Source organism: Erithacus rubecula, assembly GCF_903797595.1.
Source record: "Erithacus rubecula genome assembly, chromosome: 2".
Taxonomy (NCBI): domain Eukaryota; kingdom Metazoa; phylum Chordata; class Aves; order Passeriformes; family Muscicapidae; genus Erithacus; species Erithacus rubecula.
Genome location: NC_136685.1, coordinates 53390601 through 53404749, shown reverse-complemented (window position 1 = coordinate 53404749; position 14149 = coordinate 53390601). Strand labels below are relative to the sequence as shown.

General features: G+C 41.3%; 1 protein-coding gene across 2 annotated transcripts; it reads left to right on the top strand.

Annotated features, from left to right (window-relative positions):
- Window positions 1-1036: 1036 nt before the first annotated feature.
- Window positions 1037-8948, top strand: LOC306811465 (pantetheine hydrolase VNN2-like). Of its 2 annotated transcripts, none has more exons than XM_079325192.1 (8): window positions 1037-1178; window positions 3030-3261; window positions 3366-3496; window positions 4519-4711; window positions 5305-5596; window positions 6475-6848; window positions 7002-7172; window positions 8525-8948. In XM_079325192.1, exons 2-8 carry the CDS (start codon window positions 3049-3051, stop codon window positions 8654-8656), a joined length of 1506 nt encoding a protein of 501 aa, XP_079181318.1. In that variant the 5' UTR covers window positions 1037-1178; window positions 3030-3048; the 3' UTR covers window positions 8657-8948. The 2 variants fall into 2 exon arrangements, with proteins under 2 accessions (XP_079181318.1, XP_079181319.1); XM_079325193.1 differs by lacking the exon at window positions 1037-1178 and adding an exon at window positions 2088-2196 and having other exon boundaries at window positions 8525-8947.
- Window positions 8949-14149: the final 5201 nt, after the last annotated feature.

Below are 14149 nucleotides of genomic sequence, written 5' to 3'. Positions count from 1 at the left end.
TGGTCCTGCTGGCCACTCTGTTCTTGATACAGGCCCAGATGCCACTCACCTTCTTGACCACCTGGACATGCTGCTGGCTCATACTGAGTCAGCTGTCAGCCAGCACTCCCAAGTCCATTTCTGCCAAACAGCTCTCGAGCCACTCCTCCCCCAGCCTGCAGCACTGCCTGGGGTTGCTGTGACCCAAGTGCAGGACGCAGCACCTCACCATGATGCTCTCAAGGTCCTCAATCCCATGTACTTTCCTGGAGCTGGTGAGACACTGGGAGTGCAAATACTCCCCAAACTCCAGCACTGATCACCTACTGCTGTGCGCCATATGACCTTTCTTGTTTCCAAATGTAAATAGATACTCACATGTGACATAACAGTGACATGTCTCACATAATGACATGTTTATCAAAAGCCCCAGACAATGTACTCTGACTCACTGACAGTTTAACATTATTGCTGTTAAAGCCACACTGTCTTAAAGCATTGTTCACTATTTGAGTCAGTTACTGTGTGACCACAGACTGATCTCAGTCCAGCAAGGGATTATCCAGTGTGCTCCTCTTCCCATGGGTACAAACTCAGTGCAGACTCTGTACTTGTCCCCAGGGAACCTGGTGAGTGATACCACAACTCTCTCCCAAGGAAAGGATCTGGATTTAAGGGACGTTATGGCACCTGGGAAGGTCTCATCTTGCAGAAGGGATTCAGCAGGACTGTGTGGCCAGTCTCAAATCTGAGAGGTGGCTTCTTCAGGTTTGTTCACTACTGATACCAGTCCTCTGGATAATGGCATGAATGTGTGTGCAGGTAGTGTAGGATCCCAGCCCTGAATGTGGTGAGTATCCAGGATTTGGTTTGAGACTATTGTGGTGTGGTTAAGATATATTTGTATGTTGAGTATTTTCTTACAGAACTGTCATTATGGCAGAAGCCATAATGACACTGAATTCTTCTTGCTACAGAGATTGCATAACACTTATCATTGTGAAATGTGTTATTGTGAGAAGTGAGTCAAGCATACAGAAAGTAATCCTATGCAAGTCCACCCATTACCCACATACCAACTCAGTCTGTATAAAGACAAGGCTGTGTGTAACCACCGATGACAATAAACACTTCATCGAGGACAGTGTAGAAAAAACCCATTCGTTACCTGACTGCTGAGTCAGTCTGACCCAAGGAAGGTAAGAAATTGGGTGCCAGATACAAGTTATTTTTGTGCATATGCAGCTTTAGATTCAAGATTTCTGCTAGAAGGATCTGTGGATATAAGAAAGTAGGCAAAATCTAGAAATTGTGTCTCCTATTCATGATGGTCTTCCTACAGAGACCTTTGGGGAACAGAGATCTTCAAAGCTTGGTTATTGAGAGGTGGGTGTGCTGATGGTTTTGCTCAGACAGCCAGCCTGCCCGGCAGCTCCCCCCCAGGATATGCAGCAGCCCCCAAAGTCACTGCAACTCCAAGCTGTGCTGTGCTGTGCTGAGCTGGGCTGGCAGAGCTTTACCCATACTGGAGCCTGGCCACCTGCCTCCCCCAGCCATACCTGTGCCTCACACCCTTGAGTTTGAGTAGGAATGTATCCATGCTGGTCTCTGCTGAGATTTCCCAAAGTTGTTTTCCTTCTGGGACCCAGACTTGCCTTGAACTGTGTTATTATAGCAATACTATGCCTGATTTTTTTGTATACCTGGTAAGTAAAATGTTTCTTCAGCTGCAGCACAGTGGTGACTTCTCAGTGACTTCCTTGCCATGGTGCTGTAAGGCAGAATTGCTCAAAGCTGGCAGCTCTCTTGGCTTTGATACTGAGTCTTTCCCGACAGGCTGATTACATGGGTGTCAGCTTTCAGCCACCCTGGGGAATTCCCAGGTTTTGTGCAAGACTTCCTCTTTTTAAAGTCCCCTGCCTTTGCTTGCCTGCAGCCTCCTCTTGGGTGATTCAGGCTCCAGACATGGGGCTTCCTAAAACTTGTGCCTCTGCTGTGCTTTTGGTGCTGTCTGCTCTGGGGGCCTGTGCCCTGGACACAGATGTAGCAGCCATCTGCAAGCATGACATCTTAGAATCATAGAGTTGATGAAGTGTTGGCTTCACCTGAGGAGCCTTGGTGCTGATGGGGAAGAATCATTCTTTTGGGTGAAGCTATATAGTGAAGGCGAAGATTTTTTGAGGAGGAAGAAGGGTTTTTTTGATCTCTTGCTAACTGGTAAATGATGAGACAGGTTATGTTCGTTTACTCTCACTGATACAGCACAGGTCCTGACTAAGGTTTTTCTAGGGATCATCTGAAACTAAAGTAAAAGTATTCTATTTACAAAATACTATGCTAAAAAAAATTATTTCCATGAGAAAATACTGCTGCTTTTTGAGTAATTTCAATTTGCTTATTGTACAAAAACTTCCTTTTGAAAGGACCATCTAAAAAAAAATTATTCTCACAGAACAAGCAAGTCTATTAGCTCTAGGCAGAGACGTCAGCACAATTCAAGGGATAGTTTTTATTGCAGTGTGAGCCCAGTGGGGAGGACACTCTCATGGCACACACTTGAACTATAATAAACCATAGACCAAAAGCAGGACATATGGTGGGACCACATGTCTCATAAACATCGCTGAATTATTTGCACTCTGGAGCAACAGGGCTGTACCCAACAGAGCTGCTGTGTCTTCAGCACTGGCTGAAACTTTCACTGATGGCAGCCACGTGCACTAAGGTGATATGGGGTAGTGTATCCTAACCAGAGGAGTCTGGGCTTGACACGAGATGGGTTTAAAAACCTGGAGAGGGATGTGCAAATGAAATGTTCAAGTGCTTCTTCCAGTGGACCCCTTGTAGGCTTCTGACAAGCTCTTCTAGCCTTTTGTTCTACTTTCATTTAAAACATTTCATATTGGAAACAGGATCAAATTCCTAGAACAGCTTCACTGATTTTTTTGGCAGAAATGTACTCAGATTACTCAACAGAAGATTATTTCCAAAGCAAACGTATTAGTCTTTACTCCTCCTCTTTCTGGTTTATATGCCCCATGCTGATCTAGGAGCTGGGAGGCTGCAGCCATGCTCCCTTGCCAGTGCCTCCTGCCCGCGGTGGTGTTTGCACTCGCAGCCCTTCAGGCTCTTGCCTCCGACACCTTCCTGGCAGCCGTCTACGAGCACGCTGTCATCCTGCCAGATGCCTCCACCCAGCCCGTTCCTGCCAGCCACGCTTTGGCCCTGATGCACAGAAACATGGATGTCTTGGAAGGGGCCGTCAAGGAAGCTGCCCGGCAGGTACGAGGGGTACTGTGAGGGTTGTGCAGCAGTGCTTGCTGCTCCTGCTGACCCTGCTGGCTGGCTGTGCATGGGTGGCCTTTAAACAGAGCCTGTTGTGACAGGGTGCACACATCATTGTGACTCCTGAAGACGGCATCTATGGCTGGCGATTCACAAGAGAATCCATCTACCCCTACCTGGAGGATATCCCCGACCCGGTGGTGAATTGGATTCCCTGCACTGACCCCTCAAGGTGATTCCTTCTGCAGGGGTTTAGATGCTTTTGACCTATTACTTCATGGAGTCTTGAGCAGCTTGCACTAAATGACTAAGAACTGGTAATTCTTTCATCTATAGAAAATCACAAGTACTGTAGAAATGAGATGCCTCAAAAAGAATTCTTAAATGTTAGTGGGAAAATGTCAGATAAAAAGCATTGAGACAGATTTACTTGCTGAAGGACAAAAATGGGGACTTGTAGGGAAAATAATTATTTTAAAAATATATACAGCTTTATTGATTCAGATCACTTGTGAAAACCTTGTCAGTAGATACTAATTTATTATCATGTTAGATAATACTATTCATGCATACATCAGACAAGTTGATTCAGTCCTCAGTTCAGCTGGCTGAGTGATTTCTAAACCAAATTGCACAAAAATATTAATCTAGATCTGAAAGAAATATCTTTTGGGAATGCAGCTACTTGCACAGTCTGCTGCGTTGCACACAGAGGTGGTCCCAATGCGTGTCAACTGGGGACACCAAAAAGACCAAGTTCATGTCTAAGCTAAGATTTTATGTTCTCTTCTGAGGCCTTATGAAGCTGTATTCCAGGAGTCCTCAGCTCTGTAAATGCCCACTTTTTACTAAAAGCTTACAGACAACAGTTATTAGAAAAGGCTAAAATTGTCTTCTGAATCAGTGCTTAGAGCTGCTTAATAATTTGCTTTTAAGCTTTTTATGTCTCTGTACTGATTTATTCTCATCTTTGCTTTGTGAAGCTCTCCACATCTTTGTATGCATGTTAGCTGGGAATTTTATCCACACAGAAAATAACATTGTAAACTGTACAGGAACAGAGGAAGACCATTTTTTAAAGACAAAAGAGACTGGCAATTTAAAATGATGCTATGAACAGTGAAGAAAATGAACAGAAGCTGTAATTTGATCTATTATTTTTTCAGCATCTGGGATGCAGTTAATGGAGTAGCAATTCTGAAGGGACTTAAACTTCTACAAGATTTTCTTTTTCTTTCAATGAAAATACATTAGATTTGGTCCAGCACCAGTGCAGGAACGCCTCAGCTGCATGGCCAGAAATAACTCCATCTATGTGGTTGCAAATATGGGGGACAAGAAGCCGTGTGCCTCCAGCGATCCCAGCTGCCCCGGGGACGGTCGCTACCAGTTCAACACGGATGTCGTCTTTGACACACACGGGAAACTGGTGGCTCGGTACCACAAGGTAAGGAGGTGCTTCAGCACCCATCTCTAATTTATTATCAGTAAATTTTTCAGCTCTGTAGCACCAGTTTCAGATGGTTTATACAGTAATTTTACATTATTTTAAAGTGAAATCAATCCAGGATAATTTGGTGATCTTATGGCCTGAAGGAAAACCAAGCAATAGCTTGACCATTCAGGCAAATAATTCCCAGGAGCACTGCAGCTGCAGAGTGCATGTCAGCTGCCAAACACTTGAGAACTACATTTACAACAGTAAGCAGCAGTGACAGAATTTTCCATACTCAGGGAATATTAGCTTTTCCTTGATATATTCATAGCCAGTTTAGACAGTGCTTTTGCAGGGGACATGTTGGCTCTTGGTCTTGGAGTTTAACAGCTAATACTGGATGGGTATTGCTTTCAGGAGGTAGATGGGGCACAGCCACCCCATTTTTGGAGGGGAGGTTCAGCTGGATGGGCACAAATTAGCTCTGCTATCTAGCTCAGGTACCTCAACTCCCAATTTTGCATTAAGGCATATCTCAGACACAAAAGCTGTTTGTAGCCTTGGCTTATTTTCAGTTTCTAATATACCATTTTCTTCAATTGCAGTACAATCTGTTTAGAGGTGAAACTCAGTTTAATTATCCTAAAGAGCCAGAAGCTGTCACCTTTGAGACTCCTTTTGGGAAGTTTGGCATTTTCACTTGCTTTGACATCCTTTTCTACGAGCCTGCTGTGGTCCTGGTGGACAAGATGCAGGTGGACACCGTGCTCTTCCCCACAGCTTGGATGAATGTCCTGCCCTTTCTGACTGCAGTTCAGTTTCACTCTGCCTGGGCTATGGGCATGCGTGTCAATTTACTTTCAGCAAATACTCACAACACCAGCATGGCAATGACAGGTGAGTTGCATTCAGGAATAGGGAATTTGTTCCCAGATTTAGAACAGGAAGAAATGTTTTAGACATAGTGAAGTCTCTGAAAGACAGTGTTTTAATTTCACTAAATATCTTTGTGTTTTGGCACTGAATGTAACAAACAACTTTAGGTAAGAAAATGTTGGATGTTCTGAAAAAGATAAAAAAAAGAAAGCCCATTATGTTACGTTTTGATAACTCAAAAGTGAAGTTTTATTTCAAAAATAACTTAAATTTTCAGTCTCACATCTTTCTCGCATTTTCTGTTTAAAATTCAATCAACAGTTAAATGAAGAAAATGATGTTTTAATCAGAACCTAATAGTGTAAAACTAAATTGTATGCTGTATGAAGTATATTTTATTCAGTATACTTGCATACTGAACAAAACAGTCTCTTTTTGGGGGGCTGCTGAAGACATAGAGAAGTTATGTTTTGCTTTGCTCTGAGTATGTATTTATTGTCTTTTTCACTTAACTGAGAAAAGGACGTGGCTGCATCTCTGCTCTCTCCTGAAGCAGTGCAAACTACAAAGGAACATTTTTGCCTGCCCTAAATAGACTGAGATGAGTTTAAGCCACATTTCTGTGTTTCCTTCATTGAAACATTACTGCCCCCAAGATTGCCTCCTTTGCCAAATATGCCACTCTGAGAGCTATGCTTTATTTTCAAATGAACCTAAGTTTTAACGCCAGGATGGGTATTTTAGCTGTTCTGTGCTTTAAAATTATTCCAAAACTCTTAGTAACGTGTTGAATGAAGAGAACATCACCAAAGCAGTGCCAGCGTGGCGTGGGGGTGCCAGGTGTCCCTGCCAGGCCGTGCTGCGTGGCGCTGGCTGAGGAGGCTGGTGTGTCCTGGCAGGCAGCGGGCTGTTCACGCCAGAGGGACCTGCCGCCTACCACTACGACAGTGCCACCGAGGAGGGACGCCTCCTGCTAGCAGAGCTGAGCACACACCCACGCCTTTCCCCCACCTACCCTCCCGCCATCAACTGGAGTTCGTACGCCACAAGCATCAAGAAATTTCCTGGAGAAAACGACACTTTTTCGGGAGCTGTCCGGAGGGATATATTCACTTTCGGTGAACTCAGGCACAAGGATGGAAATCACACTGTTTGCCAAGGAGACCTTTGCTGTCATCTGGTCTACCAAATGTCAGACAAGAGGAAAGATGAAGTTTATGTCCTGGGTGCATTTGATGGGCTTCATGGTTCTCTCATAAAATACCATTGGCAGGTAATTCCATTTTTAGTGGTGAGTGTGGCCACATGCCAACCATCTAAAAACATTTCTCCATTACTGCATACTGTGAAAATTTTGCTGTCAAATCCAGCTCATAGTTTCTGAAAGCTTAGAGGTGTTTTGCCTTTCTGTCCCTCCTCCCCACAGATCTGCACTCTGCTCAAGTGCCCAAGCACAAACCTGAGCACATGTGGGCAGCCTGTGGAGACGGCTCAGACCAAGTTTGAGATGTTCTCCCTCAGTGGCACGTTTGGCACCAGCTACGTCTTCCCAGAAGTGTTGTACAGCGGGGTGCAGCTGGCCCCCGGGGAGTTCCAGGTAATGAACACCCTGGAACTGATTGTTGCAAGGTTTTTCACGCTATGGCACTGAAAACTGATCTGGCAGCAAAGTCCCACCCAAGAACCACTTTCTTTGGTTCTGCAGACAGCAACCCGAGGGGACAGATTTAAACAAGTGCATTGAATCAATCCTTACTGATGAGAACATACCAGTCCTGGAGCTGAAAAATCTCTTCAGTGCTTTCTTTAGCAAATCACTTTCCCACTTCAGATCACAAATGAATAAACCACAGCTTTCAAGGAGCTATTTTCTCATTATGGCACTTTAGGAGAAAATGGAATAAAATACTCTGAGAAATTGTCTGAACAAGAAAAATTACTTCGAAGCATCATGCATAATAGCAGAGATTCTATGCAGTTAAGAATGTTAAAAGTGATATTTGAGGGGTTTGTGAGGTTTTGTTTTTTTATTTTATTTGGAAGTTCATCTTTTATTTTTGCCAAAAGATGTTTTTAGTCATAGATTTTGTGATCTTCTTAGTTTTTATGTTATTCATTATATTAGTTTTATGAAATAGACTAGATAAATTGATTTGGAAGAAGTATTTAACAGCTTACAAAAGACAATGAAGACAGGGAGAAAGACCTGAAAAATTTTAGGGGAAACAACGGTATTTTTTTTACAAGTAGGAAATTGGAAAGCATTGTTCATCTTTCATACTTGTTTTTGAATGAGACTTCTGAAAAATAGACACATCAACGAATTTATTGGTATGCTAAAAGTATTAACAAATACTTACTTAATACTTACTTAATATTAACAAATGCCTACCTTTTGTCACAGAGGCAAAAAAAAAAGTCATTAACCTTTTGTCACAGAGGCAAAAAAAAAATGTCATTAAGGGTGTTCACAGTTGGTGAACAGTGATTTCAAATTGATATGTAAAAAGTGACTAAGAAAAGTGCCATATGGCTAGTAACTTGAAATTCTCTATCTCCATCTGAAAATTGTTTTGGGGTCTACAAATCAAAAAATGTTTCAAGTGTGTCTTAGATGTGTACATAACCTTGATTGTCTTGTATGAGTAACTAAAAAGAACCTAACAAATTAGTTGTTTTCACTCTCACCTTTTTAAGAGGTGCAGAAAATTATTTTTTTTCCAAATACAGAGGAAGGTTTAAGGACTTCTGGGTCCAAGGAAGTGTGGGAAGGCTATACTAGGGAGGCTATGCAAAGCCAGAGAGAATTCTGTATTCTTTCACTATCATGACTGTTTTTAAAAGTGTTGCATCGAAACATTCAGCATCTAAGGTCTATTTTTTCTGTACTATGCAATATTGCTACTCTGTTAGTTGACTATTAGTGCCACTCTTTCCTTTTTCCACCAGGTGCTTCGTGATGGGCGTTTGATAAGCAAGAATGGCACGTCGAAACCACTCGTAACAGCGACACTTTTTGGGAGGCTTTATGAGAAGGACCCGCCACATCCTCTGCGGATTTCCCCTGAAGTCTCTCCTTAGGAGTTACAGACTCACCAGAGACAGAAGGGAATTTCTTCCTGAGCTGTCACAGTTACCCTGCATGATTCCTGTTCTGCAGTATTGCAATTCTGCTCAGCAGCCGTGGCAGTTGGGCTCATTTGGGAGAAAGTGATGTCTTCACTCTGCTGTGCATGCCTTTTTTACAGTGCTTCAGCCAGTGCAATTGTTTTCAGTGTGCATGATCTGTCACATGAACCTTTTAATCAGAAATTTTGTTTTCCCCAAGATATCATATAGTTTGCTGGGATTACAGTAGAAAGAATGATACCAAAATCTCATGAAATGTGGTTTGTCATTTTACTGGGAAATGAGTTGTCTCCAAGGAAGCCTTTCTGTCCCTTTTGCCCCTTCATGATTTTCAGGCTGCATAATCATTATGTTTTCACATTTTTCAGCCTTATAGCCCAATCAATCTACTGAACATTCAGTCAGCCTTGGCCCCAATCTGACCAAGGTACAGTAAAATAAAGAGAAAACCAGATTTGAAATTATCTTAGGTGCAATCTTAGAGAGAGAAAGTTGTCCCTCCACAGCCCACCAGGTGTTTGGTCTGGCTAAGGTCATAGAGCACATCCAGTTCTGCAGTCCCTCTGACCTTGCACCTCTTTGTAGATGGCAGATAGGTGTTTGGTCCAGTGCACTTCATATCCAGCTTACCATATCAACACAGTCCTCCAACACTGTCTCCTGGGTGAACAGATGTTTTCCTCAAAATGGTTAAGACATATGAAATAGGCAATCTTTTAGCACCTGAAACACATTTCACCCTGTACCATGAGAAATGGGCACTATTCTGGATTTCTAGCAATGATATATCAAACTTGGCAGCCCTGGGCCTCATTTCTGTCTATCATGTTATGGAGTAAATGAGCTTTGTTTGCATCAAATATGCCTTTGTCCCTGCCTCCACCCTTATCCCATAGTATTTTGCATCTATTGCCATTCTTACAGCCTGCACCAAAGTTAGCACTGAGCTGTGCTAAATGTGGCATGGAAGAAACACTCAGTGGATTCCCACCCCATACACACCTATGTATGTTATCCAAAAGTTGTTGAAATTGCATGATTTCTATTTTTCCCCATGCTGTAGCTCTTTAGGGACTCTTTCTGGGAGGTTTTTCATCCTGGAAATGAAATAGCTGAACTTGCATTCCATGGGAGAACTGTATCACTTGGGAGCAGTTACTCAGACAGGGATTCTAAGTTGTGCTTGCTGGTTCCTTGTTCAACACCTCCCAAACAAACACAAAAATCTCTCATGCACTGCTTGCTGGCATTTGTGAAGTTCTGGGTATTTCCCAGCTATATGCAGAGCTGACTGTCTTGAGTTGTCAGAGCTGGACACAGGTAGGATGCAATAGATATTGATAGATAAATATAGGATATCAGAAAAGACTCCCGTATCTCATCTACCAGTGCAGAAATCCAGGATTCTTTGAAAATTACACTAAAAGCAAATTTGAAGAACGACTGACCTGCACTTTTTGAGATGTTCTGCACAACTTTCCTCTCCCTGAGAGGGTTCCAAGGGTGCCATACAATAAACCACTGAGGAGTTTATTAAGCCCTTTCCCATTTTTGTTGACAAAGAAAGAATTTGACCAAGCATAGGATGAAGTTGTGTGGCCTGTTGCAGCAGCCTCAGAATAGCTCCATCATTTCCATACACAAGAACCACCAACCCTGATTTTGGGAGAGGAATTCCTGGGGGGGTTGCAAAAACCAAGCAGATCTTCACCTTACTGGCTGGCGGACACATCTGATTAGACAAAATTCATTTAAGAAATGTGAGGTTTTGTAATAAAAGAAAATTTCTAATTATGCAAATTACAGAAACATTCAGAATAGAGAAGCTGAGAGGTAATGAATGTCTGATACAGCAAATGACATTTATCTTTAACAGCATCAGTATTTACTGACTCTGGGACAGATGTGCCAGAGTAGAAAAGTCAAATTAATTTATAAGTAATTCACATCAATGACCCCACCCCAAAAGCTACTACAGATGGTATCTTAATGAGACCCATCCCTCTCTGAGCTGGAAAAGTGTGCTCTTCATACATCAATATTTCTTTCTTACACCTTGATGCTGGCCAAAGCAAACAAGACCCACCTGTCCACAGTGTTTCTAACCTCACAGAAAGAAAAACAAGTTCATAATAGATGTTATTGATGCAAGACTTCAGATGAAGGTAGGAAAATAATCCATTTAAACAAATATGATCCAAACCTTGCAGCTAACTTAAGTAAAACTGGTAACAATTTTGGGGAAACTTTGAGTAAAATCTAATGTACTTTATTTTACATACTGAATCAAAGTAAGGAGGCCCTGGGAAAAAACAGAGAAACAACATCTTAATAATCTGGAGTTTTGAAGAGAGATGGACTCTTCAGCCCTGTCCTTGAACATGTATTTAGGACTCAAGTAATGCATTAAACAGTGTGGTACACTGAGGTACAATCAGAGGTTGTGTGACTTTTAGACCAAGTAATTCAAAGCTAAATGTTTATGAACAAGTCATGTTATCATGGGTGAATTACTGACACTATGGGGCACCATTCCTGGGTACATTGAATCAGTGCAGGTATAGTGAGTGACAGACAGAATGACAATGACCTGAATCTGAACTGCAGAATTTAAAATTAACCCACAATTGAATTATAACCCCACTTAATCCAAACAGTGTTTGCAATGCCTCTGACCACCATCAGGGCAACAGAGCTGAAAAAGAGAAATAACTTGAGTAGGTCAATAAAGAGAGCAGCAGTTGCTATAAGGATTACCACAGCTAATACAGGAATGCTTCTCTGTGGCTTGTGATGGACCATGAGATGTCATGGAGCCTCAACAGAGAAGTAATTGTAGTACACCTAAAAATTAACCTTTTAACTCTGTGGACACCACCTCCTACTGAAGCCACAGATGAGCATGACAATACTACCAAGTGTTGTCTATCTGTGAATCAGACACAGCTGATTAGTGAAACAGAAACTTTGCATACTGACAACACTGTGCTATTTCCTCTTTCAGTCTGGAAAAAAGAAATAAATTAGCAGCTGTGAAAGTATTAAAATACTTCCTGAAGCTACTCAATACTATAAAATTTCAAGGGAAATAATCAATTTTCAGATATTCTCATGGCAGCAGGGAGTTTCTACTACAAATATGTACAGTATAGGAAATGCATTGTAACTGCATGATTTTGACTTTGTCTATCCATCTTCATTTGCTGCTTTTAATGTTAAAGTTAACTGATGAACTCATAGTCTGGGAGCTATGATAGTGTCAGGATGCAAGATTAGCAGGGGGTATACAAAGTAGGGATAGATTTTAATGTCAAACATACAGGCAATGTTAGGAAATCCCCTTTCAGAAAAAAAGGGGAATGTATATTTGCATACAGTTAGTCACCCAGCTTATGTAATGAAAAACTGAATAACGTAAAACTAAAAAAAATAATTTTAATACCTTTGAGATAGTCTTCAAGAGCAAGTGATGACTTTTGTAACAGCAATTTTGGGCATTTACTTCTAAATGAGCATTAGAAGTCTGAGACACACTTGAAATTATCAAGTGAAATACATGGAAACATTAAGGTCAGTTTTTTATAAGATGTTTATTTTTCTATTCTGCAATTGACCTTGATGTATTTTCCAGCCATCTGAGATTGATTTTTGTACACTGAAAAAGGTCTATTCAGTTCTAGTTTTAGGGCTCTCTAAGGAAAATTAATTTGAGGGGGGGATGGAGTGGTGGTTCAGGCAAAACTTTCTTGTCAAACTTATGGATGAGTTTGGAAAATCAAAACTTTATTCTACAACATTTATGAAATTCTTAGACAAAATATAATGTTGACAGACAGTTTCCATTAAGTTGAGCAAAGAAAATACAGTGAATCTAGGACTGTGCCATTGCCATGTTACTTACAGACTACACTCTCCCATAGTTTTTAGAGACCTTTCTAAGTTTTCCATATAACATTTATTCCCTTACTGGCAAAGAGCTGCTATATAAAACCTATAGCTCTCCCTTTCATTTTGTCTCCACTAGGAGGGAGCCAGAAATCTTGACTTAATGCTCTGTTCATTGAGGTCCCATAAAATCACATGGGGGCAGTGACTTTGCTGTACTACCATGAAATCAGTGATTTCACAATCTACTGATTGTGTGTCTGCAGAAACAGAGCTGTTCCACATTTAGCTTTGAGCTCAGTCATAACCTGTGGGGTTTTTTCAGTTCCCTCTGCATGGAGGGTCTCAACTTGACTGGGTTTAGTTGTGATTGAAAATCATCCACTCTGCCCCAAAGAGTTCAGAGATAGTGACTGATACAGCTCCCATCCTGACAAAAGTTAGGTGCACTGATCCTGTGAAATTCCCAGTGCCTTAGCTGGTGACCCAGCTGACAAAGTGTACAAAAATTGATTCAAAATATGTACAAACCTTCATTTTCTTTCCATCCTCTTCTTGTTAAGTGGTTGCTTCCAATTTTCCCAGAGATGCTCTTTTGCCAAATTGGCTGCAGTAGCTGTTATAAACAAATGGTGAAAACACATTGTAATTCATTCATGGGAACATTTTCTTTAAACAGAAGAATTATTCTTGCCTAAGATGAAATTAAATACCCTGAGATACAGGAGGGAAGAGTGAACTGTGTAAACACAGCCATTAATAGATAATGAGGTACTTCCTGGTAGCTAGGCTGATAGACAGATTTTGCAGGTGTGAATAAAAAATATGTGTGATCTTTTCATAACTAGTGTCAATTAGCTGTACCTTAAGAGTATCAGATGGCTGTATATATGAGGATTGTGTATATATAAGAGCTTAAGTTTAATCAATCATCATTGCCTAGCAACAGGCTTAAACATTTATTTTGTTGAAGAGTTTATGAGACTATCTTTAATGTTATGCTAGGCCTTTTAATTGTTTATGCATGTTGGCATAAACCTCTGTTTGCAGGAATTCTTCCAAATTCAGCATTAGACTAATCACAAACAGAAACCTCTTGTACTTGAGGGTTGTATAACATTTAATGTAACCACACCTGTATTTTGCCATTGTAAGGGAGTCTTACAATGCCAGCTGTTTTCTGCTGAGCCTTTTCTTATGGATTGTTGTCCCTTCTGTCACTAAGGAAGTGACCTGTATTCCTCCCTGATTTGTCAAAGCTCATCATTAGATATTGATGACTTACAAACATTTGCAAATGGAAGGAAGAATTGATAACAACTGCAGATAAGAACAAAATGGACTACAGAGGGTGAAAGAGGGAGGAAGGAGAAGAGATGCTTTCTCTTCACCAATCCTCACCTGCATGAACAAAAAGTTATGTAAGGTAGTAGAGGAGCATTTAAACAGCTGAACCTTCTGTTGCCATCTGTTCCCTCTCAGTGTCATGCGTATTGACAGGAACTAGCTAGTCAGTGAGAACTTGATAACAAGTCATAAATCAAGTTCAAATCGACTTCA